Source organism: Drosophila tropicalis, unplaced genomic scaffold (genome assembly GCF_018151085.1).
Source record: "Drosophila tropicalis isolate 14030-0801.00 unplaced genomic scaffold, ASM1815108v1 contig_1190, whole genome shotgun sequence".
Classification (NCBI taxonomy): domain Eukaryota; kingdom Metazoa; phylum Arthropoda; class Insecta; order Diptera; family Drosophilidae; genus Drosophila; species Drosophila tropicalis.
Window position 1 is genome coordinate 371,022 of NW_027172561.1, and position 27,637 is coordinate 398,658.

The window sequence follows — 27,637 nt, forward strand, 5'->3', positions numbered from 1 at the left end:
GTCAAACTAACAACAAAAACAACAACAACATGAAAACAACAGTTTCTGCTTGTGAGCTGCATGGAAAATTGAATTTTCGTCTGTCTCTCTCACTCTCTAACCGCCACTTCTTTTGACACCCCCCTCCACCCCAATTTTGGTTTTCGTCTTTTGTCCAAGTCAATATAAAATGAAGCAAGTAAGTCGACTCGTCGACTCGGGTATACCATACACCAGGTGAAACAAATTTTTTTAAATTTCGAAAACCAAATGTACATATGTATGTCTATTAAATTGTTTTTACATGTTTCATAGTATGTGCTATCTCGCTCACTCTACGAACACACGAGCACTCTAGCGCCGCTACTAGCCAACGGCCAATTCTGGCCTTGTGGACCGCGTAGTAAAATACGTTCATACGCATATTTTGCATGTTTCTAGTCCGATTTCAATAAAATTTGATAGTTTTGTAGAAATAGATAAGATTAATTAGTCTGCCGAATTTGAATGCGATAGTCAAAAAACTACAGGAGAAAATCGGTTTTTTCTTAATTATGGAGGCGGAAGTGGGCGTGGCAAAATATGAAAATATATATACTCTGCGCGAATACTAAGCCAGTATACATACTAAATTTGGTGACTTTAGCTTTGTTTGTTTTTGATAAAATCAGTTTTGTTTGATTTGCGGGGGCGGAAGTGGGCGTGGCAAAATTTTTAAATAGCCAGTTTCTGCGCGTCTATTAAACTAGTCTGCATACCAAATTTGATGTCGGTAGCTGTCATAGTTTTTAAGAAAATCAGTTTTATGTAAATTCCGGGGGCGGAAGGGGGCGTGGCAAAAAGTTTAAACAATTAGTTTCTGCGCGCCAACTAAACGAGTATATAAACCAAATTTGATGTCTCTAGCTGTTATACTTTTTAAGAAAAACAGTTTTATGTGATTCCTGGGGGCGTAAGGGGGCGTGGCCGAAATTCCAATTAACTCTGAACATGTGCATACTACACGAGTATACATACCAAATTTGGTGGCTCTAGCTCTTATAGTCTCCGAGATCTGCGTGTTCATACGGACGGACGGACGGACAGACGGACATGGCTAGATCGACTCGGCTATTCATCCTGATCAAGAATATATATACTTTATAGGGTCGAAGAAGCTTCCTTCTGCCTGTTACATACATTTTGGCGACTTTAATATACCATTTCACCCTATGGGTGTATGGTATAAAAACAAAATAAAAGAAAAAACAAAAGACTTAGGCAGCAAACTTGGCTCTGCCCAGGCCTCTGTCTCTGCCTCAGTCACTGTTAAAAAACAGTTTAACATTCTGTTAATTGTTAAACATTTAACATTTTATTTCATTTAGTTATTTTGTTGTTGTTGTTGTTGTTGTTGCTGCTGCTGTTTTATGGACTAAATTTCAAGTCAACTGGTTTTAAAATGCTTGTTATCAATTTTATATTTCACTCATACGTTAATACACTTCTCGTATAATGTCCAAAGTTAAGATGTTTTTGACTGGTTTTCGAAATTTTTTACAAGAATTTATAGTCAAGTAATCATGTGAGTATTTCCAAATATATAAATAAAAGTTCCCAAACTAGATCAATATCTCGATTTGTCATGCTGAAAATAATTTCAAGAAGAAAGTAAATACGCCAACTAAACCTAATCAACCTAACTAACTTAATGTGTAAACACATGTAGAAAATGAACATTAAAAACATATTTTATTCGTTTTGTACAGCGAGAGGGCTTAAAGGAAGAGCTTAATCGTAAAATGCAGACAGAAATACTTCTGATTCGAAAGCAAACTCCATTCTCAAACGAATCTCTCTCAAGCAGGTGACTCTGATTAAAAAATTTGTTGGCAAAAATAAATGTCCAATACCCAAAAGTTAATAAACCAGCAAAAACTAAAAATATATGCAATTATTTCTATATCTTTTTGACATTTTATTGACTGCGTAGTTGCTGATAGTTCCAAAAGTTTCCAAAACCGTTTGTATTTGAATGCAGTGGAACATTTCGCATAAACCATTTTTTTTATTTTGGGTAAAAAAAGTTTCGTTTAAGGAAAAGTCTGGAATAACTAACAAAGAAAACGGTGAATATCTGAATTGCAGGGGAAATCCCGAATATACAGATTAGAGCTGAGCACTGTGACCATTTTACCCATCTAGAAAAAAAAAAAACAATTTTCACTTTCAAACTTTTTCTTCTCCCATTTAAGACGCCTTATTTCGTCCGAAACCTATTCAGTTCCTTAAAAAATACGATTCTGTTCATATTACTTTAAATAAAAACTGAGTTAAAAATATGTATGTATTTTTGCGAATTTTTTTTTTTTTTATACCCTTGCAAAAAGGGTATATTAATTTTGGTCAGATGTGTGCAACACATAGAACGAAGCATCTCCGACCATACAAAGTATATATATTCTTGATCAGCATGACGAGACGAGTTCAAATAGCCATGTCCGTCCGTCCGTCCGTCTGGATCAACGCAAACTCCTCCTAGACCGTAAGAGCTACAGAAAATTTGCACGTAGGCTTGTATATACTGCAGGGGTTGTATATCTCGGATTCATCCGGATCGGACCACTATATCATATAGCTCCCATACAAACCCCAAAGTCACGAACAGTGACTTTTCTCAATAACTTCGTTATTTTCTATGCTATTATCGTGAAACTTAATATTACAGAGTTTATTGCGCCTATAAACGACTGTGCCAAATTTGATAAAGATCGGGTAACTATATTATATAGCTCCCATAGGAACGATCGGTGGAAAACAGTGACTATGATCAATATCTTCCTATGATTGTAGGTTATTCTTTCGCAAACATAAGCCTTTTTAGATAAAACGTTCTTCCACATTGATGGCTAATATGTAGGTAAGGAAAGAGTTACCAAAAAAGTTGGAAGAGTATACAAGCTTTGACGCGGTCGAAGTTAGCCCCGGCCCTCTGGTTTTAAGTTTTGATGGGTTTTTAGTTATTTTTTAAGTGTATTATGAATCAGTTTATTTTATGTTGTTTCGCTTAACGAGCAAAATGCTGTACATACATATATGATAACTAGTCCAACCGATGAAAAATTTCAATCAAGTTTAACAATTTTATTATTTTCATTATACTCATAGATAAAATATGCTTTAGCAAACGCTTCTTAGTTCAAATGCTTCATCTTGTTAAACGTAATTGAAATGGATATAGTTAAAATGTTTCTATCAACAATTCTATCTAAATAGGTTCTGTGGAATGCTTATTTAAGTAACAGTAACTTCCAAGTACTAAGGTAAGTTTAGTAAATGAAGTAATTGGCGGCAAGAAAAAGGGTATCCAAAAGAAGGGCCAAGAAACAGCTCTTCTTATTTCGTATCGGACCTCGTTCAAATCAAGACGCGTAGAATACTTTATTCTTATGTGCCTTTGAAGATTTTGAATTAGGATCTTTAACCCCCTCTAAACCAACTTTATTGATGAGAATGATCCTCCTACCCATTCTCAATGAAAGAGAAAGTCTAAAATTATTTGGCACAAATAAGAGTGTGTAGAAAAAGTCGATAAAGCCGAAATCAACGTATTTTTTTAAATTTTGGTTTAAGTTAGTTCCTGTCCTATCTTTAAAGTGTTTTTTTTTTTTTTTGGTTGAAGTTTGGGGGGAGGCGATTTTGTAAATGAACATGTTTGATTAGCATAACCCAACCTTATGGGGCGACAGCAGCTCTATCTCATTTCTATCTCCCGAAACTTCACACAAACTCTTGATAAATGCAAATTCAAAATATGATTTACGAAATAAAACAAAACAAAACCAACAGCAACAACAACAACTTTAAAGAGTTAAGCTGGATTCATACATAACATTTCACATAGAGAGCTAGTATGGGTGGAAAGCTAAACTAATTCATTTGCATATATATAATAGAAAAGGGTTTCATAAGCCTGTCACCCCACCAATCACACAGACACACACACACACACACACTCCGTATCAATCTCTCAATTTCAATCCCTGGCCATGGTCAAAATGAAAAAAACAAAAACAAAAAATAGCCAATAGCTGTTGCCAATGCTAAACAACAAAAACCCAAATATATACATATGTATGTATATAATTTAACTCCCACTGAAACGAAAGCGAAAGTGACTCCAACATTGACTCTGATTTAATGCTTGATGATTAAAAAAAAAAAAAAAAAACAAAACAAGAAAGGAAAATTTAAGAAATTCTGTTCTCAAAAAAAAAGAATGAAACAAAAGTGTCTGCAGATGCAGATGGTTATTTTTTCTCTTCTCACGCTTTGCATGCCATAAATTTCACTGCCTTTCACTGTAAATCATTTGCTCGACTTAATTGTGTGCATTTTAATGCTCATTGCGTGCCATTTACCATTTACCATTTGCTGCTTTTGCAATTCTGTGTTTCTTTTTTCCCCCTACCACTTATTTTTTTTGGATTTTCTTGTGAAAATGGGAAAATGCAATGCTCTGTTTAGCCATGAAAGATTTCATGCTCTAAAAGCTGGAAAAGTGGAAATGCGTTTAGAATCGATTGATCCCCAAAACACTCAAGATCCATGTATACCTTTAGATATATGTATTTTAACTATGCTATGCAGGTGTGAACCTTCCTAGTGAGAGAGTGCATTGACTTGGCATGGGCTTTCGAAACCGTTATACCAATTGAATATCAAATCGAACAACTTAACCTTCACAAAAAGCTGAAAAAAAACATGCCTTAACCCAAACCCAAACACACATACAGACACACACATACTGATATACATATGTATGTGTGTATGTAGACATGCGGATAAATTGAAAGTGAAATTTTCATTGTTGGCATTATTATTATTACTTTTTTTTTGGTTGGTTTTTTTTTCTGTTTTTGGTAATTGTTGAAAAAGAAAGGCACTCACAATCACCATCGTCATCATCATCATCATTGCCGGCATGGCTTTTGCTAGTGTGTCTGTGTGTGTGTGTGTGTGTGTGCGCCACCGACAGCAGCTGATAAGAAACGTGATTTAATTTTTAGTTAAAAATTATGAAAATCATATGAGTATATGTACATATGTGTCTGTGTGTGTGTGATGATGGTGCCGCCTTGGTTTTCACTTTTCATTTGCATTACCCACTACTTACTTACTACAACTGGTGGCAAGTGCGGCAAGTACCTACAACTATACGATATAATATTACCCTCCCATTGCCAGTCAGCCAGTCAGCCACCATGCGGAAGCCAGTGACTGACTCTCTTGACTCTGTGGGTAATTCGAAACCGAAATCTGGTGTCCCTCAATGCCAAGACACACACACACACAGTTTCTCCTGCGGAAGAACAAATATAAAATAAAGTAAAAAAAACCCAAACAAAAAGATTCAAAATCAAAAAAAGATGAAACTCACCTGGGAGTCAGGGGTACATCTGATTCGAGTGTTTTGTGTGTGTGTGTGTGTGTGTGTGTGTATGTGATGATGATGCACTACCAACTTTAACTAGAGTGAGTACATTTGTGTGGTTAAAATGATGCTTTAAAATAAATTAAAGTTTCTCAATAACCAACTTAAAAAAGGCAATAGATTAAGGAGTATAAAAGGGATTGTCACATCAAAAAGACGCTATTTTTATCTATAAACGTGGATTCCAGAGGCGATATATGTACATATGACCTGGTACTGTCAATTTTCTTTTGGCACGCAAGGATTTTGCAATGTTATTGTAAGAAAAACATTAGATAGTCCCTGTCTTTCCTTCTGTGTAATTCTGCAACCTGCAACCTGCATCCTGTCCTTTGAGTCTGATGGTTTCCTTTTTAAAAGAGTTTTATATGTATCCAAGAGATTAAATGCCAAACCCAAGCCACAGTTTGCTTGAAAGTCTCTGCAGGATGTTGGAAGTAGACGCCATTCCCCAGAGTTAAAGGTTCCCTAAGGACAAACAAATTTGTAGAAAGCTTGCCAGAAAGGCAAGTCTAGGAAAAGAAAGGAATCTATGAATAAAACATTAATTAACTATGGCAGAGTATCTGCATTTCGGTTTTTGTAGATTATATTAAAAGGGAAAAAATTGGTTTTTTATTATACATATGTGCTCTTTGGTTGCTTTGCTTGTTGTAGTTGTTGTTGGCTTAGTTTCCCTTCCTGCCATTGTGGCAAGATAATCATGTTGCACATGAAGCTGGAGGGCGTGATGACAATCTTTGTTTCTGTTTCGTTTCGTTTCGCTATTTTGTTTTTGCTCATCGTTGTCGTTGTCGTTGTCGAGGGGTCGCCTTATGATTCAGTGCTCAGTGATCGGTCTTCTCAAGCTGCTTACCCGGTAGTGGAGCATTTTGTCAGCACATGATTGATGCGAGAACGAGGTTTGTCGCTTAAGTCAATTGTTTATGTATGGACCCATGGCTTTTTGTTGCCTTCACCGGATGTGTTCTAATAAAGTCACAAAAAGCTCTTTCAAGGCCGAAATCGTTTAATCGTTAAGAAATATAATGATGTATATATTGTGTTTGTATGTATGTATATATTGGAATGACAACGCATTTTCATCGGAATATCCATTACCAAATTGGGTATTAGAGTTTCCCAGGAATATGCGAGGTTGTTCCAAAAATAGTTTTCACAAATCTTTAGATATAGAAACAACTGGAACTAGAGCTAACCGAACTGGAAGTTGATGGCGACGATATATCAATGTGTTCATCATATGGATGACAAGCCTTTCGATTGGTACGATTTGATTTGAATTTTTCCCATAGATGGGAAATTATTTTGTTGTTCCTGCTGTTGTTGTTGTTGTTGTCGCTGGTATTTAATTGATGGCTCTGAGTCTTATCTCTCTTGAAGCGCTCCAAAAACAAACGCACCCATTTTGGCCTTGACTTCAACCAACGTTTCCGTGGCGATCTCAGGACAATGTCAGGTGTAACTACCTCATTAGATGAAGGCATCCAGACCAATGGAGCAGGAACTGACGGAGCTAATAATGGCTTCTGTAATCCATCATGAGCACGTTTTAGATGTCTACGCAGACTTTGATATGGATCCAACATCTGTGGTAGCTGCTGCAAGAGCAGGTCCTGCTGCTTCTCGGAAGGTGGTAGCGGAGCACAACGTCGTCGGCGGCGGCGTGGTGGTGGTCTTGGAGCCACAGCCAACGCAGGCTTCGGCGGTGGTGGCCCCGACGACATGGATAAAGAGACTTCTTCATAATGGACTGTGCAAAGCAGCGCATGGCCTGCAATCAAACGACTGTGACGCCTTCTGTAAACAGGATGGAAGTTATGACCCACTTGCGATCTCTAGGATCTAATAGTAAGAATAATTGTACCTACCCAATGATAAATAGTACCATCTTATAGACAGGCAATGCCATTAATACTAGCAACAGGAATTTCAAATTGAGACGACAATCCAATGGTATATTGTATACGATTGGCCAGCTTAAGCTAGTGTATTCTTCCCATCGATAGTGAGATACTATGGCACTATGATTATTATTGTCATCCATGGCCATGGATGAAGCCATACCCTCATGACGGCTTGGCCAGCTCCAAAGATGTGGCCAAAACACAATGAAAATATAGGCAGGTAACTGCCAAAGTAACTTCATATCTTTGTTGTTTTATTATTTAGTAAATTGATGAAAAATAAAACAAAAATATAAAAATCAGACAACTGACATACGACTACTCCCGCTTGGTTTTAACAAGTTGATTCTCATAGATTTCCACAGGCAGAAGATCGACATTAGTTTCCGGAACCATGGGCAAATTGACATGATAGGGACAATAGCAGCGGGGCAAGGCTGATACTTGCGGCGGTGGCAGCACCACCAAATTGGTGGGCATATAATTCTCTTCGATAACTGTCACCATTTCAGGATCTGATTCGTATATATAATTCGAACGCTCCAAATTGCAACGCATCAAATGAATGCAGCAAAGGGAGGGAAGCAAGAGCATTGAAAAAATGAAGAGACCAAACCAAATGGCATTCTATGGAGGAAGAGAAAAACGAAATCTTTGTGATTGCCATGAACATTTCTTAGGACTACCCACCATGGGCTTGGCAATTCTGTTACAGAGACCACTGTATTCGGTAATTTTTTGGGTTTCACTGCGCATCAAGGGGGAGCAGCTGTTTAGATCATTTTCGGTAACATTCCGCACCATATGAATATAGCCAGTTAGACTATCATCGACATATTTGATTATATTGCGACCCATCGATGTGGTGACATCATTGGCTTTTCTTTTGACGAACTCGTTACCCATTCTAATCTCATTAAGCAAAAGCCTCATGGACTTGCCGAAATTGCCAGTATCCGAATCAGAATCTGATCTCAAGGTGGACAAATGATTGTCAATTTTCTGCAAGACATCCAACATATGGTTGACAAACTTGGCCAATGGTTTCCCCAAATGCTGATGGAAGGCCTGCAAACTCACAATCTGATTTCGCAGCAAAGAATTGCCCCGCACACGACTGGCCAGATTATCGAGACTTCTCCAGAAATCTGGCAATGGACCTGGATGCGGTTCCGGTATTAATTGTCGGCATAGATGGCGGGTATATCGCGCGCTATCATAGCTAGAAAGATTCTTTTGGCTCAACATCTGATGAATTACTGCTTCCGCTTGCGAATGTATTTCCCCCAATTCCACTGGCAATGAACTGTTTTCCATCTCATGCAAACAATTACGAATATCCTCAATTACCTCTTGATGGAGCCCGGACAAATTGTACAGATCTTCCAATTGCCATAACTTATAGAGATTCTCGTTACTTGTGTTGTGGCATCTTTGAAATGCCTCTTCTGCCCTCATCTGGGGCATTCGATGAGTTAGAGCAAATCGAACTGGCAGATATTGATTCGGATTGAGAACTTTATTCGGCGACAAATCTGGTGTTGACTTTATAAATTTTCTGCTACAAAATCCGTGCCACAACAATGCCCCATGGACGAGAAAGAAAAGTGTCAACAGAATGGCCAGAAAATACAACACAAATATTGTCACCAACGTGCAACAGAGGCAATTTCTCGAGGCTTGCGAACTCTGCAGATACAGAGCTAAACTGAATAGTATGAGGAGAGGAACTAACAAAAGTATCCAAATTATTGCCACGGTGATATGGAACCAGAATTTGCCCAGTTTATTCCTCAAGTTTAATACGGGTGGACTCCTTACCACATTCTGTCGATTGGTTGGCTGGGCAGTTAGCTCTTCGACAAGTCTCTCCAACAATTCAGTTGTCATATTGCTTTTCTTCAACAACTGTTGTCCTGAAGGTGAAAATAAGGAAGATTAGACAGGGCTTTCGAAAGGAATGACAAGCTGGGGCAGGACTAAAAAATAGATTCGATTATTGTGATTCAGTGTGTTGGGAGTCACACCTACATACATGGGTGTACTACGCACCGCCATCGTTGACATCCTCTTGAATGGTATTGATTAGTTTATTCATGCGATTCTTAAACACACTCGACATCTGCTTCAGATGGCGTGACGCATTGCGTGGATAGTCGACCAATTTGCTATTTAGAAGGCTTTGAATCGATATGATAAATACATCAGTGTCAGGCAACTAAGCAAAAGGGGAATGAAAATGAAATCTATTTATGTACATATGTATGTATATCCAAATAAAACTAACCATATCGTAGTGCAGACAGCCCATGTCTAGATAACTAATGGCATGTTGGCGATAGAATTGTTTGCATTCATTTAAGGGACACTGTATAATGAGAGTCACCAGAAGATTACGTTTCACATCGCGCAGAGCTGTCAATTGGAATATAAAAGTTGTATACATATTGACCGACTTGATGTGAACGTAGCTTTTACCATCTCGAAATTGAGTGGCCAAATGTCGGGCTGGGGGTACTTCATCCTTTAGTCTGGCAAATAGAGACTGCGTGTTCTGTAGATTATCTACGATTTGGCTTAATCTCTCGATGGCTGCATCATTGGCTTTCGTTTGAATAAAGGATTGAATGGTCTGCGGTTCATTTTGCAAGATCTGTTCGATTCGCTGCTGAAACTGTTTATAGTTCTCCACATGCAAATGATACAGATGCTCCGATGTGGATCTAACCACCTCGGCTGCTGTTAGTAGAGGCGAATCGCTAGAGTTTCCCGTTCCACAGATGCTTCTTGTTAACACAGCATTAAGATTATTATGCAATTTCACACTCGCGATTAGGGCGAAAATTAGAAAGAAACTTTTTGCCACCGATTGAGATCGAGATAGTGAATTTAAATTTTCCATTAACTTACAGCATAAAAATGACAACAATGGTCATCATCAATCCCCAGCAGAGATATGTACATAAGACAGACAAGGGAGTCCTTCTGCCCTCGGCACAAAAGAGGCAATAGAATATTCTACAAGATATAATGTTTTGAACGATTAGGACTCAAAAAAAATGATGCCATTCTTTGTCTCTGTCTCACCCTATGAGGGGTATCAGGATCATGAGTATAATCAAGAAAAGGATTATCATCATAAGAATGCGCTGTTGTTGCAGATATGCCAACCAATTGTCCTCTACGGCTTTCTTATCGATATCATTGCCACCTGGGGTTATATAACCTTTTGGTATCCTCTTTGAATCCATCACCAAGGCACCAGTAAAATCATTGGCCAATGCATACACATGGCTCAATATTCCTCCCCTATAGTCATCTAAATCGCCCCCTTCACTTCTTGATCCTAAATCTGGGTCATTAAACCTGGACACATAGCGCTCATATTGGACAAACTGTACGTCATCGGCCAACAGAACGTATTGAAATTTCAATGCCCAATAGCTACAGATGCTCCAAAAGCCAATTGAATTCATTTTCTTTAATCAAAATCAATTCGTTTACGACATTGATTATTCTCTTTGATTGACAACTTGTCGACTCCTTTGATTTAATCGAGAAGAGATTAAATGTATATATTAAAAAAACCTATTTATCCTACAAAGAACAAAGATAGTCTCACTTAGACCAAAACGTCCAAAGCATATGCTTGTCCTTGTCTCTCTTTATATTGTACATTTGTAGGTACTCAAACGGATTAAAGCTAAACTACAAACTTTTTAACATGATTTAGTAGGCCTATCTAAATTTAATGAAAAGCTGCGAACTAATTTCAACTTTGAATTGTGATGAGATTGATTCGAAGCCTTAAAAAAATTAAACTCAATTTTTTACCACTACCAAAACTATTAGAACTTTTATTGTTACCCATAAACTATGGTTAGCTACTATTCGTTCTGATCGCAGCTATAGAAGATACTCTCCTGATATCAATCATTCTTTTCTGCTGTTTGCTTAGATCTTAATTTGGAGTATGGTTTTAAAAGCTTCTTAGGAATATGAAATCTTTATAAATAAAATTTTTTTTAAAATATGACAATAATTTGGCTTATTTAAAAGACGTTGGAGTTTGTTTGTCTTAAATGTAGTTCTTTATATAGTTTTATACGTAGTTTTCAGGACATTCTACAAATTTTCAGCTTCTTAAGATAGTTATTGAATACCTCAATTCAATTCAATTACTTATCCCTTATTTAAAATAAGCGTTAACTAAACTAAACTGTATTGAATAAACCATAAACATAACGTGAATCAACCGAAACTCTTAGCAGCTACAGCTGTATCTACTATAGCTTCAGATTTATCTATAACAACAACAATAATCATTACGAAGCATTTGGCAAACCTATGAAATAGAATTTATCTGATACTTTTCGTTGAATTTATGAATACAATTTGGATATAGATTACCACCTAGTTGTAAAATTCTGAAAAAGTTTGTTTTTCAACCACATAGAATTCAAATTCAGTTTAAATTTTTGACTTAAGCAAAAAACCATTTAATGTACGTAAAATGTAAAATACAACATACATACTTATATACTCGTACATATTTTGTATATATATGTATATACTAATAGTAATACAAAAAAAAAAAAAAAAAAATAATAATAATAATCGTTTTATAATGCAATCAATTCATATGGTTGTCTCCGTGTGTGTTTTTTCTCTTTGTGATTTATATATATATATATATATATGTATATTTACTATATACTATATTGAAATCTTTATTTTTGCTGCTTCTTGCCGTTAGATTGTGTGGAAATGCCGCAGGGTTTTTCTTTTCACATTAGGTTTTAGGTCTGCTTACTAAAAACTATGACAACGTGTTTGAGTACGTGTTATATATAAATTTGTATATATATATATATATACTAATCGTAAGTATTATGTAGGTGTATGGGGTATGTGTGTGTATGTGTGTGTGTGCATAAGATTCTGCAAGTTTTTAAGGAAGTATTATATAACTTCAGAATCTCAGTTTTCTTTTTTTGTTTTTCTTTTCTTTTTATAAAATAAATACATTAAATGCATTGAAAAACTGGAGAGACAGATCTTAACAATTTGTTGTTTACTGTCGTCTTGCTGTCTAAATTAAAATGGCAGTTTTGTTAATAATTTATCCATTTTTTTTTTTTTTTTTTTTGGAGGGGGGAGGGTGTATTTTTGATTTGTGTCGTAAAGTTTTGTTTGGAAGAGAAATTAAGGGTTTTGGTTACCCCTAAAAATACAATGATAAAATAATTGTAGTTTTTATTTTTTTTAATATATATAGTTTTTTTTTTTTGATATTGGAAATCTAGATTCTCACACACTCTTACTATCGTTCCCTCTCTATCGCCCATATGTGTATGTCTGTGTATATGTGGGTGTAGGAGAGGAAGGATTGAAAGTGTCAAGTGAAAGGAGTTTATAAATTTATGAGATTCCTTGAAGTTTTCTTTTTTGTTTTTCTGAGCTTTATTGGCCAACAACTTCTTTCGATAATAAGAGAACGCGAGAGAGAGGATGGAGTGAGAAAAATGAGCAGGGGTAGAACTGCCTATCCCCCTTTCTCACCCTCTCTCTCTCTCCATGGACTCTGTTTGTTTATGAGCAAATCCATTTTAAATATTTGAATGCATCATCGGATTGCTATTCGTTTGGCAACATAAATTTCATTTCATTTCCTTATTCTTTTTTCATTTTTTGTTGTTTTTTTTTTTTTTTTTTTTTCTTGTTTTGCGTTTTTATAACTTTTCACTAGATGCATTATTTCATTATTTGTTGCTTCGGCCCGTGCTTAATACTAGATCATTTGCATTATTCATCCGCTCTTGTGTGTTTTGGCTCGATGGCATTTGGTTAAACAAAACAGAAGAAACGAATCAATATGGTTAACAAAAAATAATGACCGACGATTTAATTTAAATGACAATCATCATGTTATTTTCTTAATTTTCCTTTTTGTTTTTGTGTTTTTTGTTTCTTTTTTTTTTTTTTGTTTTTGTTTTAGGGTATCTTTAACTTAAAGTACAGTCTCAATAATAGGGATAGGGTTTATATAGAGCGAAACTCAAGTTTTGGTATTAAAAATTAAATTCTTGCATCTTGCTGCATTCTTGTTGCCACTTTTTTGTCTCCTACTCCCTCTAAAGCTGTTTGCGCCCAAGTCCGAACGATTTGATTTGATTTGATTTAATCCTGCTCAGAGGCGCCCGGGTAATAGTATGGTGGTGGACGCTCATATTCGGATGATGGTGGTGCTGCTGGTGGATTATGATAGCGTGGCGGCTCATGGTCCCAGTGCCTGTCAAATCAAATTAAAATTATCTTAGTTATATTAAAATATATAAAAAGATATATATTAACAAATATAAGTAGTAATAACGAAAGAAGAAAATCACGAACAACACACTGCCTCCTTCTTTCTCTACCGTTTTCTCTCGCTCTCTTTCTTACTCATTCTTAATAAAGTTGTTATTAGTAGAATCGATGTTGAGCATTATGGCCCTTTTTTTCGATAAAAAGATAACACTTTGATGATGTCAATGTTTGAATGTTTGTGTGTATGTATGCATGTATAGATGAATTTCTGGATTCAGTTAGTGTTCTTGGCTTTGAATCCACAGTTATAGATATCGGCGGCATTGGTATTACAAGCTATACATATATATATATATATATTTATATAGGTATATAACAATGAACAATAAACAGCTGGACATTTGAAGTATATACGTGACTTCTACAGGAAAGGAAACACATAGAACAATTGAATTCATTTTGAATCAAACCCACAACCAGTCTGCCATTGTTTTTTTAACTACTATTAATTATTATACTATTGAATTAAAAAAAAAACCAAACTCTTCGATGTTGTAATGGAAGAGTCAAAGCTAAATAAGAGGCATTTTCATAAAATTTCCATAATTTCAAATTGATCGATCAAGTGGCAGATCCTTACTATCCGTCTCTCGTTTCTAAATGAACATAATGAGCTGCTAGCTTTAGTCTCTTGTCAGTCAGTCGTTAGGTAGAATTTACTAATAGATTGTTTGAAGAGCTTTTTGTTTTTGGAAATTTCGCACGTGTTAGTCCAGTTTTATTTGAACTCGAGATGCGAGTCTTCTCTGAACACAAACAAACACAAATTGAGTGTTATTATGGGTGGCGTACACATTACCAAAGACCAAGTGTAGAAACTGGCAACTGGCAAACAACGAGTTAAACGGCCTAAAAGTAACCATCTGCCGTCAATGCTTTTGGCCTTGTATCAATGGCCATAATTTTAGCGCTAAATTAAACAAAAATTAAAAATAAATTACAATCAAGAGGTTAAGCGGCTAGATTTTGTTTGTTGTTACCATAATAGAGACCTTCACAAGGAGGAATGTTTAGATGGTATGGAATATATGTGATTTCAAGCTGATAACGATGATGATCTTGGGCTCTTAACTTACGTGGGTGCCATGTCGTTGTAACGCATATTGCTGCTACCAGGAGCTGCATCGTCACAGCCTCCTCCGCCTCCACCGCCGCCGCCACCACCGCCGTTTGAGCGAGCTGCCCTCGAGTGTCGTGGCGATGCGTCCTCATAGTATTCCTGCTGTTCTCGTCGTCGTTCATAGGCCTTGCGCCGTTTCTTTGGCACACTATTTGAGTGAATTAAATGAGAAAAGAGTAATAGAATTAGTTTCAAATTAACGATAAAATCTCGAATCTCTCTCTCTTACTTAGCCAATGGCACATGCTCGCGATCGCGCTCGCTATAGGCATCGTATAAATAGTCGCTGCTGCATGCGTTATGCGTAATGATGATCGGTATTAGCAGTGAAATGAGAGACAAATGTGAGACAGAGAGGTTAATCATGTTGGTCCATTCACACATAAGCAAAAGGGATTAAGACATAAGTACAACTAAATGAATCCATGTTAATCTTTTTTTGATTTATTTGACATCGCCACCCCCGATGATTCCATGGACGTTCCAATTTCATTCAACTGTTCAAAGTGATCAACTCCGCCACGTTCACGTCTGGAAGTTTTTTTACTTTCGCATGCGCAAGAGGTTTGCCGACCACCGCCACATGTTAGAATCGGTGGCAGTGTATAAGGTGCACCAGTACAAACTGGACAGCTTTTGGGTTTTAGTAGTGGAGTAGTGGGTGAAGGTGGATTTAAGTGCGGTTAAAAGTGATGCCTGGAAACAGAACACAAAACACACAAAACAAAATTTTATATCAACATACCCGCCCTCTACAACGGCTGCAGCACCGACAGTGGCAATATAAGGATAGATTTTCTTATACAAACACATCAAGCGATGGGCCACAAATAATATGGGTATAAAGAGCAACGAGCAAAGTAAAACGCCAACCCAAAATCCATTCTGAAAAACCAAACAAACAAAAATAAAGACGGATTAAAGATTGAAACTAGTGTGGAGCTTCTATTAAGGACTTACAATGGGATCGACCAGACGATGGCATATCAAATCGACTCCGCGATAATATATATAGGAAAGTGGCGCACAGTGACCCACATTGTCGTTGCTCTCGGTGATAACCATATTGATATAGTCTTCAATTTGTTCAGTTAGCTCAACTGTTAGATTCGCTCCAAGCAAATTAATAAACTCTTTGCCTCGTGTCTGTATAAAGTTCTCGGATCTTATAATAGCACCGACTAGTATGCTAATTGAGCTATTGAAATCGTGATTCTCATACAAGATCAATTCATCGATTTTCTTTAGATTCTCTTGCATTTTATCCACAATTCCGGAAAGTTTGATCACAAAATTATCATGGAATGCCCTCATGCTGTAGACCGCATTGTAGAATTGTATCCTTGCCCAGGCATACGTCGGATATTCGAGTGAATTATACAGCGACTGTAAACTTTGAGCCAATGACCGTAAATCCATGGGTGTGAATTCTTTGCATAGATATTCCATATACAAACTACTATGATACATTGACAAATTGCCACTGCGCATCTTATTGAGACGATCCCTCTCGTCAGCTGTGAGTACAACAACAGTGCTGAGATCTTCATTGAAAATGGGTCCGTGATCGCTATCGTCGTTATCGGGCAAGGTCATTACCCGTATGCGAGATATATCATTAATGTCATAGATTTTATTGGTACGCAGCATATCGAATATTGATTGATTTGCCTCACAGGCTTTAATCGCATTTGACATACGGAATGGTGGTACGACCAATTCATCATTATCCCTATTAGTTTCTTTGGGTAAATAGCGATTTAAGTCAATCACAGAGTCTATTTGACGGAACAAAGCGTTTTGATCCTGATCTCTCCATGGTGCGCATCCTCCCTGATATGTGACCAAGCCGATCATAAAGTACAGCAGGCCAACGAGAGTGATGAATGAAAATACGCAGAATATCAATAAGATGGCACTGCAATAAAACACAAGGATGAAAAGATGATCGGAATTATAGACATCTCCACCACTTACAGTAGCAAACATGTGGCCCCTGTGGCCTTGCTGCAGCAATCGTCGCCATAACCGCTTCTTCTCCTACCAAAGCAGCCACACAATAATGCAATAATCAAGACGAACAATATCTGAAAATAGTTTAAGTTTCATTAATTACCAAATAATGCAAACTTCATGCTCAAGATTTAGGCTTAAAGATAATCGACATTAATTATGTAGATTCTGACTTACCAATAGTATCAGCATGCAAACAATGATACTGACAAGACTTCGATCTTCGCCAAACTTTTCATAGACATCATCAAATGATTTGGTCGAGCGTAATGTATTTAGATGTATATCACTTAATACAGCATCAATAATATTGCGAATGTTGGTTGCCTGAGTTTGGAATACCTCCTTGCCAGCCTGGACATCACGTATTAATGGCGGCACCACATGAGTCATAACCATTCGAACCTTTTCGCTAACCACTTGTAAACGTTCAATTGCTATTTTCGGTATGGCAGCATATTGTTCCTGAATTATTTCTGCCATATTCTCAACATAGACGGTGGTATTTGGTATCTATAAAAAAAAAACATAAATTATTATTTGAGTTATGTTCCAGTTTAGTTAGTCGCATTCACCTGATCGAAATGTAAACATTTCGATGTATCTATTAATTCAATGTTAGAGGTCTCTAGGAAATTCTGGCACTGCTGTGTATTGCACAAATTGGCTACGTTGTAGTTAATATCACGTTTGAGACCGCGGACACCTACAAAAAACAAGAATGGAAAGAGACAGATGAAACATTGTTTTGAAATTTAAGATTATTCTTTATCTACCATCTCGCAATTGAGAGCCATAGAAACGCAAATCCTTTTCCAATTTATCCACCTGTCGCATTAAAGCCAACGCTTCGGGCATATTATCCAATATGCGTTCCAGCTCAGATAAAGCACTGCTCTCTGAGGTATCCGCCAGATCCAGGAATATATGTTTATGAGCATCTAGAGATTGTGGAAGAAACCAATACAAAAGCTTCATCAAGATCTAACAATTTTAACTATATATTAATACTCACTATTTAAGGAGTCAACCAAATGAGTTTCCATCTCTTCATAGTTGTAGACAAACAAATGGTAAATGTGATTCGATACATCCCTGAGGAATGTGCAAGTGTCCTCGCTACCACGACGAATTGTGGTGGTTGTGTCCTCAAAGCCCTGATTGAGCATTCTATTCGTGGCAAAGGCAATGATGATACCAAAACTAAATTCAAAAGGAAAAGAAGACGGACTCCTTTTTTTAGTATAAGGCAAATAAAGTAGATAGGGCCAATTTAAACTTACATTAAGCCAATGATTAGTAGGAGCAGCAAAATGCCACAGCAGCAGCGTCTTCGAGCATCCTGTTTGCTAGTACAAGGTGGACATCCTTGCCGACAGCGGCGACAACAGCAAAAGCAGCAATAACAGACACTGAAACACGTGATACGTGAAAAAATAAAACTTAATGTAAGTAAAATGCAAAGCAAACCAAATTAAGCAAACTCTAGACTGAGTCATTGCATATAATAAAATAGCACTTCTCGCGATATTAATCAGCGAGCAAAATGGACACTCCTGATTCTACTTAAGTTTATATACAAAGAGTTATAGTTTCAACCCAAATTGACTTGCCAAAATCTTAATGTTCAGATGCATAAACAGAATTGATATTTGTGTACATAGGATTATAGGAACTTACGCTATAAACGGTATCAGTATGATAAGTATCAATAGAAAGAACACCCATGCTAATATCAGCCAATACTCGGCCAAAAGAGCAGCCCAATCGTTTTGTTCAACCTTGGGGCCAAGGGCTAACGTATCCTTATCCTTAATCACAATGTAACCTGTTAATGGAATGGAGGAAGGTTATTAGACGACTTTATTTTTAAAGGAATTTCTATATATGTATGTATATTTACCTGGCGGTAAGGCAGGCTCATATGTCAGTATGGAATCGTATAGAAAGTGCGTGAAATTATATATAGGGCTCATGGCTGTAGAGGTAGCCCATGTATCCTTTGTATAGTTGGCTTTCGATTTATATGGTGTGAATTCCACTGGCGGCCAATGGACCTGCCCCTGTTGTTCGTGTGTTGTGCCATGACCTGAATAGTCCTTGCGCCAATATCCTGGCGCATCTGCGGATTTCTGTTTGCTACTACTGGCGATTCCCTTATTATCTGCCGGTGCTACTCCTGCTACCGTTTGTTTTCCATTATTCTGAGCGGCACTTGGCCGTATTAAAGTGGCCAAAATAAAGCCAAATACGGCCACACTTAAACTGCATATGGCTAGATAAGCAATTTGGCGACGCTTTCGTCGCTGTCGCCGCTTGTGAGCCCGTTTAGTTTTGCATTTAGTCTCAGCTTGCGGCTGAGGCTCGTCAAGGATTTCAGTCATTGTGCTGCTAGCTTTAACCCTTTGTCTTCAGATGCGTTCTTCACTCAATCACACACGACACTACACTAACTTTCGACACTCTTAACACACAGTGCTGTTGGTGCTGCTGCTGCTGCTTCTGTCTCTGATGATCGTGGTCTCCTTGTGGATGTGATAACGCGCACCCATTTCACGCGTCAGTTGCCTGCAAGAGTCGAATGGAAATTAAATTTAGCATTAGAAATAAGCAGAAGAAACTTGCAAACGGAAGGCTGCTCCGGGCCCACTCCCTGAAATGGGACGTTGGCATGTCTTGACCTAATTATAAATGCGTGCCAGGGCAGTAAAATACGTTTCTTACAAAAATCCAATCCCATTTCGTTCTTAGCTCGCTTAAGAAAATTAAGCATAACCCGTGAATGATGTTAATAGTATCTTGGGCTTGGTTCTACATCGCTCTGCAGGACACAAAACACATCAACCATCACTTGACATCAATTAAGGCCAATAAACGGCAAAGGCAATCGTAAGGCGTGGCGCTAAATGCATAAAAAAGGATTGCAAAACTCAAACTGTATGGCAAGAGACAAACTCAGAGAGACAGCGAAAGAGAGGGATAAAAAGGCACAGCAGCCTCCAGGTGGCACAAAGAACCTGAACCTGTCGCCATCTATCATTAAACATTTAACAACAAAAGTTGAATGCACCAGCCAACCACCAACCACCAAAACACCACCAGGGGTCGCTCTTATGACTCATGCACTTGCCACCGCCGCACAGTGGTTTAATTTGTTTAGATTTGACTTTAGAAGTTTCTAAACAAACAACTCCAAAATATTTCACATTAAATATTAAAATATTGACCCATTGTTTTAAAAGGTTTTCTTCAGATTTTGTGAAATCTTAATTTTAAAATATATTTAATATTTTTTTTGTGTACCACTGTGCGGTATTCACTTATGCATAATTACATAAAAACGAAATTGCTAGCATAAGCGAAAATAGTTTCAAAATAAACACAAAAGAAGTAAAGCAAAAAAAAAAAAAAATTACATGCCCCGGGTGAGGCTCGAACTCACGACCTTAAGATTATGAGACTTACGCGCTGCCAACTGCGCCACCGAGGCCATGATCAGCCAAGCGGCAAACACACAGAATTTACCTATTAGCCGGAAATATTCTAGCCTTATCTACATTCAGATAAGCATATTATTAGAAACTCTCTCTCACTGAGCAATCTACTGCAGTTTTATAATGCCAATTATATATACATTTAAATCTGACTGAGTCATGGGAAGGGCAAAATTCAGATTTTAAAATCTCTTGATGAAAATAAACTTTATATAGAGAACATCACCTCATATCAAAATTACAAAAAAATTTGTTGTATGTGACAATAAAAGTTGAAATTTCCTGAAAGCGACAAAAGTTTTGTGTATGTTTCATTAATATTAGAATTTAATTTGATAAGAAATCCTTAAAAACGATATATTGGGCAAGGTCATGGCTTAAATTTACAATTCACAGATAGAATTCTAATACATACATTAAATACAGGAAAACAGAACATATTATAAGTAGAACGAGAGAAAGGCAAAATCTCTAACGAAATCAAGGCATATCACAGTTAGCTTCGAAACGCGTTTGAATTTTGACTCGGAGACGTTTGGTTTGGAGTTCTGAAATCATTTTGAACAGTCATAAGTGGAAATGTCTGTTATCCTTTTGAAATCAAGCTTAAAAGTAACAAAAACTTTATAGAAACAGAATTTATGGCAAGTTATACAAGAATGAAAGACAATCATATTGTGATTCACAGAAGAAGGGCTCATGACTTTAAAAATAAGACTAAATATAAATATTTTATAACAACAATGATTTGAAAAATTTGGATTAACATTTAAGGTATGAAACACCTGCTCTCTTTGGGTGTGCTCATTTTGACATTATACATGTACATACATATAATACATACATATGTGCACATTTTGTATGGAGGTTAAAATCAAACAACTATCATCATCATAATCATCGTGATGAAGGCCCTCGCTTCTTGTATTAGTCTTGGTATGACCAATGTCGTCCATAAAAAGAGAAGAAGCAAAAGCAAAGTTTAATGAACTTTATGACCGTACCGGACAGTAATAGAGTTGTCGGAGCCAAGAGCAAGGGGTGCAGGGAGCAGGGGAAGAGTCGAGGCGAGACGAAGGAAAGGCAAACCATTCAAGGCGGTTGATTACATTTATGTTTGCCTTGCCCCAACGTCTGACCACCACAGAATTTGTCGCAATACACACACACACACAGACACATTATTTGGAGCACTGCATTTGCCGCCTACTTATCTCGCCTTAAGTTTGTTTTTATGCTCACTTTCCAGTGCTGTTGGATTTAATGGCTGTGGTAAAAATAGATAGACAAAGTGTGTGTGCTTCACAGTCCAACACACTGACCTGAAGTGTGATTTTAATTGCGTATACGCCGCGTATGCGACAGACACCAAATAACAACCGATTAACCAAGGACTAAACCAAACTGGAGTAGAGTGGACTGAACAAACTGGATGATGCTTATGCTCCTGCCATTTGGGCTGCTGCCGCTGCTTCTGTTGCTTTGCAGAAAAATCTGTATACCATCTTACAGGAGAAGGCACACAAACGGCCTTGACACCACACGGGTTGACGACAGCAAGAACCACACTGCTGATGCTGCTGCTGGAAGGAGCCCCAAAACAAAGCGACGACAACAACTAATGCTTGTTGGAGATGGATGGTTGGATGAATTGTAACGACGACGACAACTCAACTCAACTGCCTGAGGTGGCATGTGCCGGCATTTTCAGGTAGGCCAAAAAAAAACAAACCAAACATAGTCCAAAATAAAACAAAAAACCCAAGAAAATAAACCAAAAAACCAAACATTTTGCAGCTCTTCTCATACATGATGATAGGGACATGCGCACTGACTAGGACAACTCTCGTTATGACTGTTGTTTTTTGTTTTTGTTTGTTCTTATTTCGGCTGCTGCAAAGAAGTAATCCGCGTATATGCAATCATTTGAATCGTTCACTTATTGCATTTAGTCACTCTCACCCACACAAGTTCAAATTTATATGCACTTATAAAATTCAAATAGATTATAATTGTTGATTCTGAGTCAGCAGAGAGATGTCAGTCATTTGTCATATATGTATATATACATATGTATGTACATACATACATATATGGTATACAATGACTTCTCCTTATCTCAGTTTACACCTCTTGCAAATAATTGAGAGAGAAAAATGTGTGAAAAATTTCTCTAAATAAACTGTCTGCTGAAGACATAAAACTATAAACAAATATTTAATACAAATGCTATTCTATGAAAAACAAAACTAAGACAATCAAGCTAAATAAGTCTCATTCTCAAGATTTAAGGGGTTTAGAAACTTTACTTTGCAAAAAATACATTAAGAAATCTAGATTCTAGATTATTCTCCATGTTTTCCAAGAAAATCTTCGGGCATTATGAAAATGTATGTAACAGGCAGAAGGAAGCTTCTCCGACCCTATAAAGTATATATATTCTTGATCAGGATGAACAGCCGAGTCGATCTAGCCATGTCCGTCTGTCCGTCCGTCCGTCCGTCCGTCCGTCCGTCCGTCCGTCCGTCCGTCCGTCCGTCCGTCCGTCCGTCCGTCCGTCCGTCCGTCCGTCCGTATGAACACGCAGATCTCGGAGACTATAAGAGCTAGAGCCACCAAATTTGGTATGTATACTCGTGTATTATGCACGCGTACAGAGTTAATTGGAATTTCGGCCACGCCCCCTTACGCCCCCAGGAATCACATAAAACTATTTTTCTTAAAAAGTATAACAGCTAGAGACATCAAATTTATTTTGTATACCCGTTTAGTTAGCGCGCAAAAACTGATTGTTCAAACTTTTTGCCACGCCCCCTTACGCCCCCAGGAATCACATAAAACTGTTTTTCTTAAAAAGTATAACAGCTAGAGACATCAAATTTGGTATGCAGATTAGCTTGATAGACGCGCAGATATTGGCTATTTAAAAATTTTGCCACGCCCACTTCCGCCCCCGCAAATTAAACAAAACTGATTTTCTCAAAAACTAACAAAGCTAAAGTCACCAAATTTAGTATGTACACTGGCTTAGTATGCGCGCAGGGTACATCTATTTTCATATTTTGCCACGCCCACTTCCGCCTCCATATTTAAGAAAAAACCGATTTTCTCCTGTAGATTTTTGACTATCGCATTCAAATTCGGCAGACTAATTATTCTTATCTATTTCTACAAAACTACCGAATTTTATTGAAATCGGACTAGAAACATGCAAAATATGCGTATGAACGTATTTTACAAAGCAGTCCACAAGGCCAGAATTGGCCGTTGGCTAGTGGCGGCGCTAGAGTGCTCGTATGTTCGTAGAGTGAGCGAGATAGCACATACTATGAAACATGTAAAAACAATTTAATAGACATACATTTGGTTTTCGAAATTTGAAATATTTGTTTCGCCTGGTGTATGGTATACCCAAGTCGACGAGTCGACTTACTTGCTTCATTATTCTACTGATTTGAAATCCAAAACCCAAAACTTGTATTGATAAAAGTAATGCAGATTCAATATGAATGTCGCTGGTTCATTTAAAAAGCGATTTCATGAGACAAAAAAGAGTTGAAACAGTTTGATCATTAAGTTTTCGCGTTATTGCACCTTCTGACTTGAGAGAAAAGTAAAGGAGTCACTGATTATGAATTGTTAAAACAGTCTAACTGTAATGACGTTCTAATTGGATATGGCTTTCGTTTTGTATAGTTTCGTAATAAAAACTAATGATAAAAAACAGCGATATGAATACAAAGAAAAATAAGAAATGCTAAGATAACTCCCGAGTGCGATTAGGTAAATGGGAGATCCAATGGAGGTCATATCTTTAGACAAGTTTTTATTGTGTCTGTCGATATGACACATGCATTTGTTTGTATTTCTGATGCTTGAATGTGGTGTAATACTATTCCAGCAAGCATAACAAAACTACAAAATATATTTGTCTTTATTAAATCTTTGTCGTTGATAGTAATCGACAAAAGGTGAGTTTAGAAAGTGAACAATCATAAGAACTTGGAATGGATAGTGATGTGTTAAACAAATTTGTTATATCTAAAAATTAACTTGAATCAAAATTCAGGTCGCACTCAATTTAATCGTAGCCCCATATACCAGCCATATTTAGGTACGCATTTCAAGGCAGCTTTTTTAGTCAGTAAGACGATGCTAATCCAAGAAACTGACATTTTAAGCAAGAAATAAACATAGCAACAAACAAATAACAAAAATATATACATATGTACATACATATGTACATTTGTACATAAATATAAGTAGTAATAAATATTGCAGGAAAAACCGGTACAGCGAGACATAGCGAAGAGAAATTCGTTAAGCCACTGTGACTCACCTCACCTCTCCAAAACGGGGAAGCTAATCAAGAAAGCAAAAACTGAATTGGCACAAAGAACTTTTGTCGAATCAAAAAAGTAAGTAACCGAACTCGAATAGCCAGAGACAAAGCGATAAGCTTTTCAAAATGTATCACCAAAAAACCAAGATGAGAGGAAGTACACACATACACACACACATGTTCACTCAGATGGTTTGAAGTAGAAGAATCGTAAGAAGTGCCGAGAGGAGGGAGAGGAGGGGAGAGAGAGTCATGTGAAACTGGGACGATCTGAACGGAAGAACTTTACATGGTACACACTACAGTAGCCACTGAATAATTGGATATCCCATGGTTTATTTTATGATTTATTGGGAAATTCAAACTTATTTATAAACAATTGAAATTGTTTTTGCTTTGGTCAACCGATTGTTATTATTTTTTTGTATAAATATTTCAGAATTTTCGCTTTAAAGAAATTCCTCTGTAACTCGAGCGAAAGGGCCCCATGCAAACGTTTCACATATGTGTGCATGTAAGTGTGTGTGTGTCAAGCTATAAATACATATAGACATAGACAGGCGGCCACTGGCTCGAGCTCTAACTAGCACTCTGCTGACTACTCCATTGCTCTTATTGTATGTACATATGTATGTATATGTACATGTATATCATAACTAATATGTATCTAACACAGGTCAGGGATGTGTCTATGTATGTAAGTATCTGTGTGTGTGTGTTTTGTCTGAGTGTACCTGCGGTGGCTGCTGCGGAAACGCAGTACATAGATTTTTTTTATGCTCCCTAACTCTCTCTCTCTCTGTCTGTCTCTCCATCGAACAGATTGAAAAGGTGAGAGTATATTAGGCTAGACAAAAATTATAGAAGCTATACTTACATACATATTTTACTCAATGAAAGACAAGTGATAAAAAAATTATTGTCAGCAAACTTTTTGAAAGATTGAAGATATTGTGTAATATTTATCACAGGATAACAAAGAGTCGTGGCTCCGGTTTTGATGGGAGTGAGAGTGGGGGAGGGCAAAAGAGAGCCGTGTGAACTTAAGTAATAAAAGCAGTGCGATAAATTAATTATACTCGTTCCCAGCTGTTAGACGGCTACTTTTAACGGTAAATCAAGTGGGTGAAAAAAAAGCAAAAACTAAATCACACACACAGAGTGCAAGTAATAGAGAAATAGAGGGAGACAGAATGAGAGCGAAAGAGAGGTTAGGAAAAAATAAGTGATCATGCACAGAAATGTGGCCTGGCAATTGAAATAATTCCAGTAAATTGAAATAAACAAGTTCAATTTTTAGTCGCACTCCTTCTCCACCTCCCACCGCGTTGCGACACTCACTCACCCAATAGGGAAAACAATTCTCTTCTCCTTTTTTTGTTGCTTTTTTGCTTAAGCCAATTAAGTTGGCTTTTGGATGATGATGATGATGATGGGACAAGAATAAGAACAACAACAACTTCCAAATCCAATTAGCTACCCAATGCCAGAAAGAAGCTCGAGCTCCAACTTACTCACTACCGACACAAAACACACACACATATGTACAGGAAAAAAGGGTTAAGGGGAGGGGACCACTGTGAAATGATATAGAATTCGGGGCAGTGGGCGTGCCCAGCATAACATGCACTCACTTGGTTGGGTTATATTCCAGCTGCAGCTATTATTGTTCGACTAATATATATATATACATCTGTATAAATATATATATAAACAACAAATTTTGGATATACACAGGATAATAACAGTTAATTACGTATAATGCACATGCATATGTCTGTGTGTAAGGCTATAGATATCCAATTCGATCCGGAATTGTCGTCAAAAGATAGAAATTTACCAAATATAACTATATATGCACGTTTTTGTGTCTGTTTTTTTTTTTTTTTTTTTGTGTAATTCAGTAAAATTTCAACTAATTAAAAACAAACAATATAAAAACATACAGTAACAGAAAAAATCGGAACAAAAAATTCATTCCTAACAATTTCCATAAGCAAGTGGTGGGTGGTGCGGAGAAGATATGAGAAAAAAAGGGCAAACATTGGCAATGCAGAATGTTGCGAGGCCAAGCCGACCTTTTCCCCCCTCCTGACACTCATAACCAGCCTCCCAAGCATTCACCACCAATACAGATTCCAGTGGCACGTCCCTGTCCTAATTGGTGTACAAACGTAGGAAGATGCAGAAAGAGCGAAAGAGAGCAAAGGAAATCGAGCGAGAGAAGGGAAAGACTAGCATAAGAATTAAACGAATGCAAAAACATTTGTTTACATACACACACACACACACACAGGCAGAAACAAACACAATACACAATACTGTGTTTTTTATTATATTTCCTTTGTTATTTTATTCGTTTTGTTTTATGCATTTTTTAGCCCCCGCCCTTGCTGTCGCGATGCTGCTTCTACTGCTTCTTGTAAAAAAAAAACACTTCTTTGTTTGCGTTTTTTTCTTTAATGTGCAGTCCAGACTAGACACAAAAACGGATACAGATACACAGTTGTTTTTTTAAGACACTTTATGTGAAACCCACACTGAATTTTTCACAAATTGAGATCAAGTTTTATTCAGAATTAGTTTGTTTTCATTCACCTTTCTCAGTTTTATTGGGCCATTTTTCAATTAAGATTTTTGCAGAAAAAAAAAACACACACACGGAGCACGCACGAACGACGTTTCTATGTATTTTTATTTTGGTTAACAATTTAATTCACTTCAAATATGTTTGACGGCGGGTCTATTTATAGCCAGTGGCTCTGTTGAACATGTTGTCATCAGTGTTGCCGAAACTTTTCCAGCAAAAGTAGCCAAGGCGAGGTCAAAAAATAGCTAAAAGTAGCTGACTTTAAAATTTCAAACTAAAAGTTCATAAAAAGTAGCTAAAATGAAAACATTGTTTTAAAATAAAAATTCAACTTATTTAATTCAATGTTG

The 27,637-nt window shown here is 37.1% G+C and overlaps 2 protein-coding genes and 1 non-coding gene across 6 annotated transcripts; all 3 read right to left on the minus strand.

Annotated features, from left to right (window-relative positions):
* Window positions 1-7,738: 7,738 nt before the first annotated feature.
* LOC137580403 (prominin-like protein) lies at window positions 7,739-10,835 on the minus strand. Its single transcript, XM_068294429.1, has 8 exons — window positions 10,447-10,835; window positions 10,270-10,377; window positions 9,838-10,214; window positions 9,647-9,774; window positions 9,412-9,577; window positions 8,050-9,275; window positions 7,899-7,986; window positions 7,739-7,845 (listed from the first exon to the last, which is right to left on the minus strand). Exons 1-8 carry the CDS (start codon window positions 10,833-10,835, stop codon window positions 7,739-7,741), a joined length of 2,589 nt encoding a protein of 862 aa, XP_068150530.1.
* A 2,398-nt stretch (window positions 10,836-13,233) lies between these two features.
* promL (prominin-like) lies at window positions 13,234-27,439 on the minus strand. Of its 4 annotated transcripts, none has more exons than XM_068292809.1 (14): window positions 27,296-27,439; window positions 18,765-19,429; window positions 18,542-18,689; window positions 18,145-18,273; window positions 17,877-18,064; window positions 17,638-17,802; window positions 17,437-17,567; window positions 17,039-17,374; window positions 16,826-16,935; window positions 15,809-16,766; window positions 15,594-15,733; window positions 15,078-15,137; window positions 14,805-14,996; window positions 13,234-13,651 (listed from the first exon to the last, which is right to left on the minus strand). In XM_068292809.1, exons 2-14 carry the CDS (start codon window positions 19,243-19,245, stop codon window positions 13,540-13,542), a joined length of 3,150 nt encoding a protein of 1,049 aa, XP_068148910.1. In that variant the 5' UTR covers window positions 19,246-19,429; window positions 27,296-27,439; the 3' UTR covers window positions 13,234-13,539. The 4 variants fall into 4 exon arrangements, with proteins under 4 accessions (XP_068148910.1, XP_068148917.1, XP_068148925.1 ...); XM_068292816.1 differs by lacking the exon at window positions 27,296-27,439 and adding an exon at window positions 26,332-26,488; XM_068292824.1 differs by lacking the exon at window positions 27,296-27,439 and adding an exon at window positions 26,043-26,057.
* Window positions 20,279-20,351, minus strand: TRNAM-CAU (transfer RNA methionine (anticodon CAU)). The gene has a single exon. It is a non-coding gene; the product is annotated as a tRNA-Met (tRNA).
* Window positions 27,440-27,637: the final 198 nt, after the last annotated feature.

Bases quoted from the DNA above. Each gene is read 5' to 3' on its own strand.
- LOC137580403 (XM_068294429.1), bottom strand. From the start codon at position 10,835: ATGAATTCAATTGGCTTTTGGAGCATCTGTAGCTATTGGGCATTGAAA. The intron at 10,378-10,446 runs GTGAGACAGAGA...TATATCTTGTAG, and splicing joins ATCCTGATACCCCTCATAGG to AATATTCTATTGCCTCTTTT. The intron at 10,215-10,269 runs GTAAGTTAATGG...GGTGGCAAAAAG, and splicing joins ATTGTTGTCATTTTTATGCT to TTTCTTTCTAATTTTCGCCC.
- promL (XM_068292809.1), bottom strand. From the start codon at position 19,245: ATGACTGAAATCCTTGACGAGCCTCAGCCGCAAGCTGAGACTAAATGC. The intron at 17,568-17,637 runs GTAGATAAAGAA...TGTTTTTTGTAG, and splicing joins TGGCTCTCAATTGCGAGATG to GTGTCCGCGGTCTCAAACGT. The intron at 14,997-15,077 runs GTAAGAGAGAGA...TCACTCAAATAG, and splicing joins GAGCATGTGCCATTGGCTAA to TGTGCCAAAGAAACGGCGCA.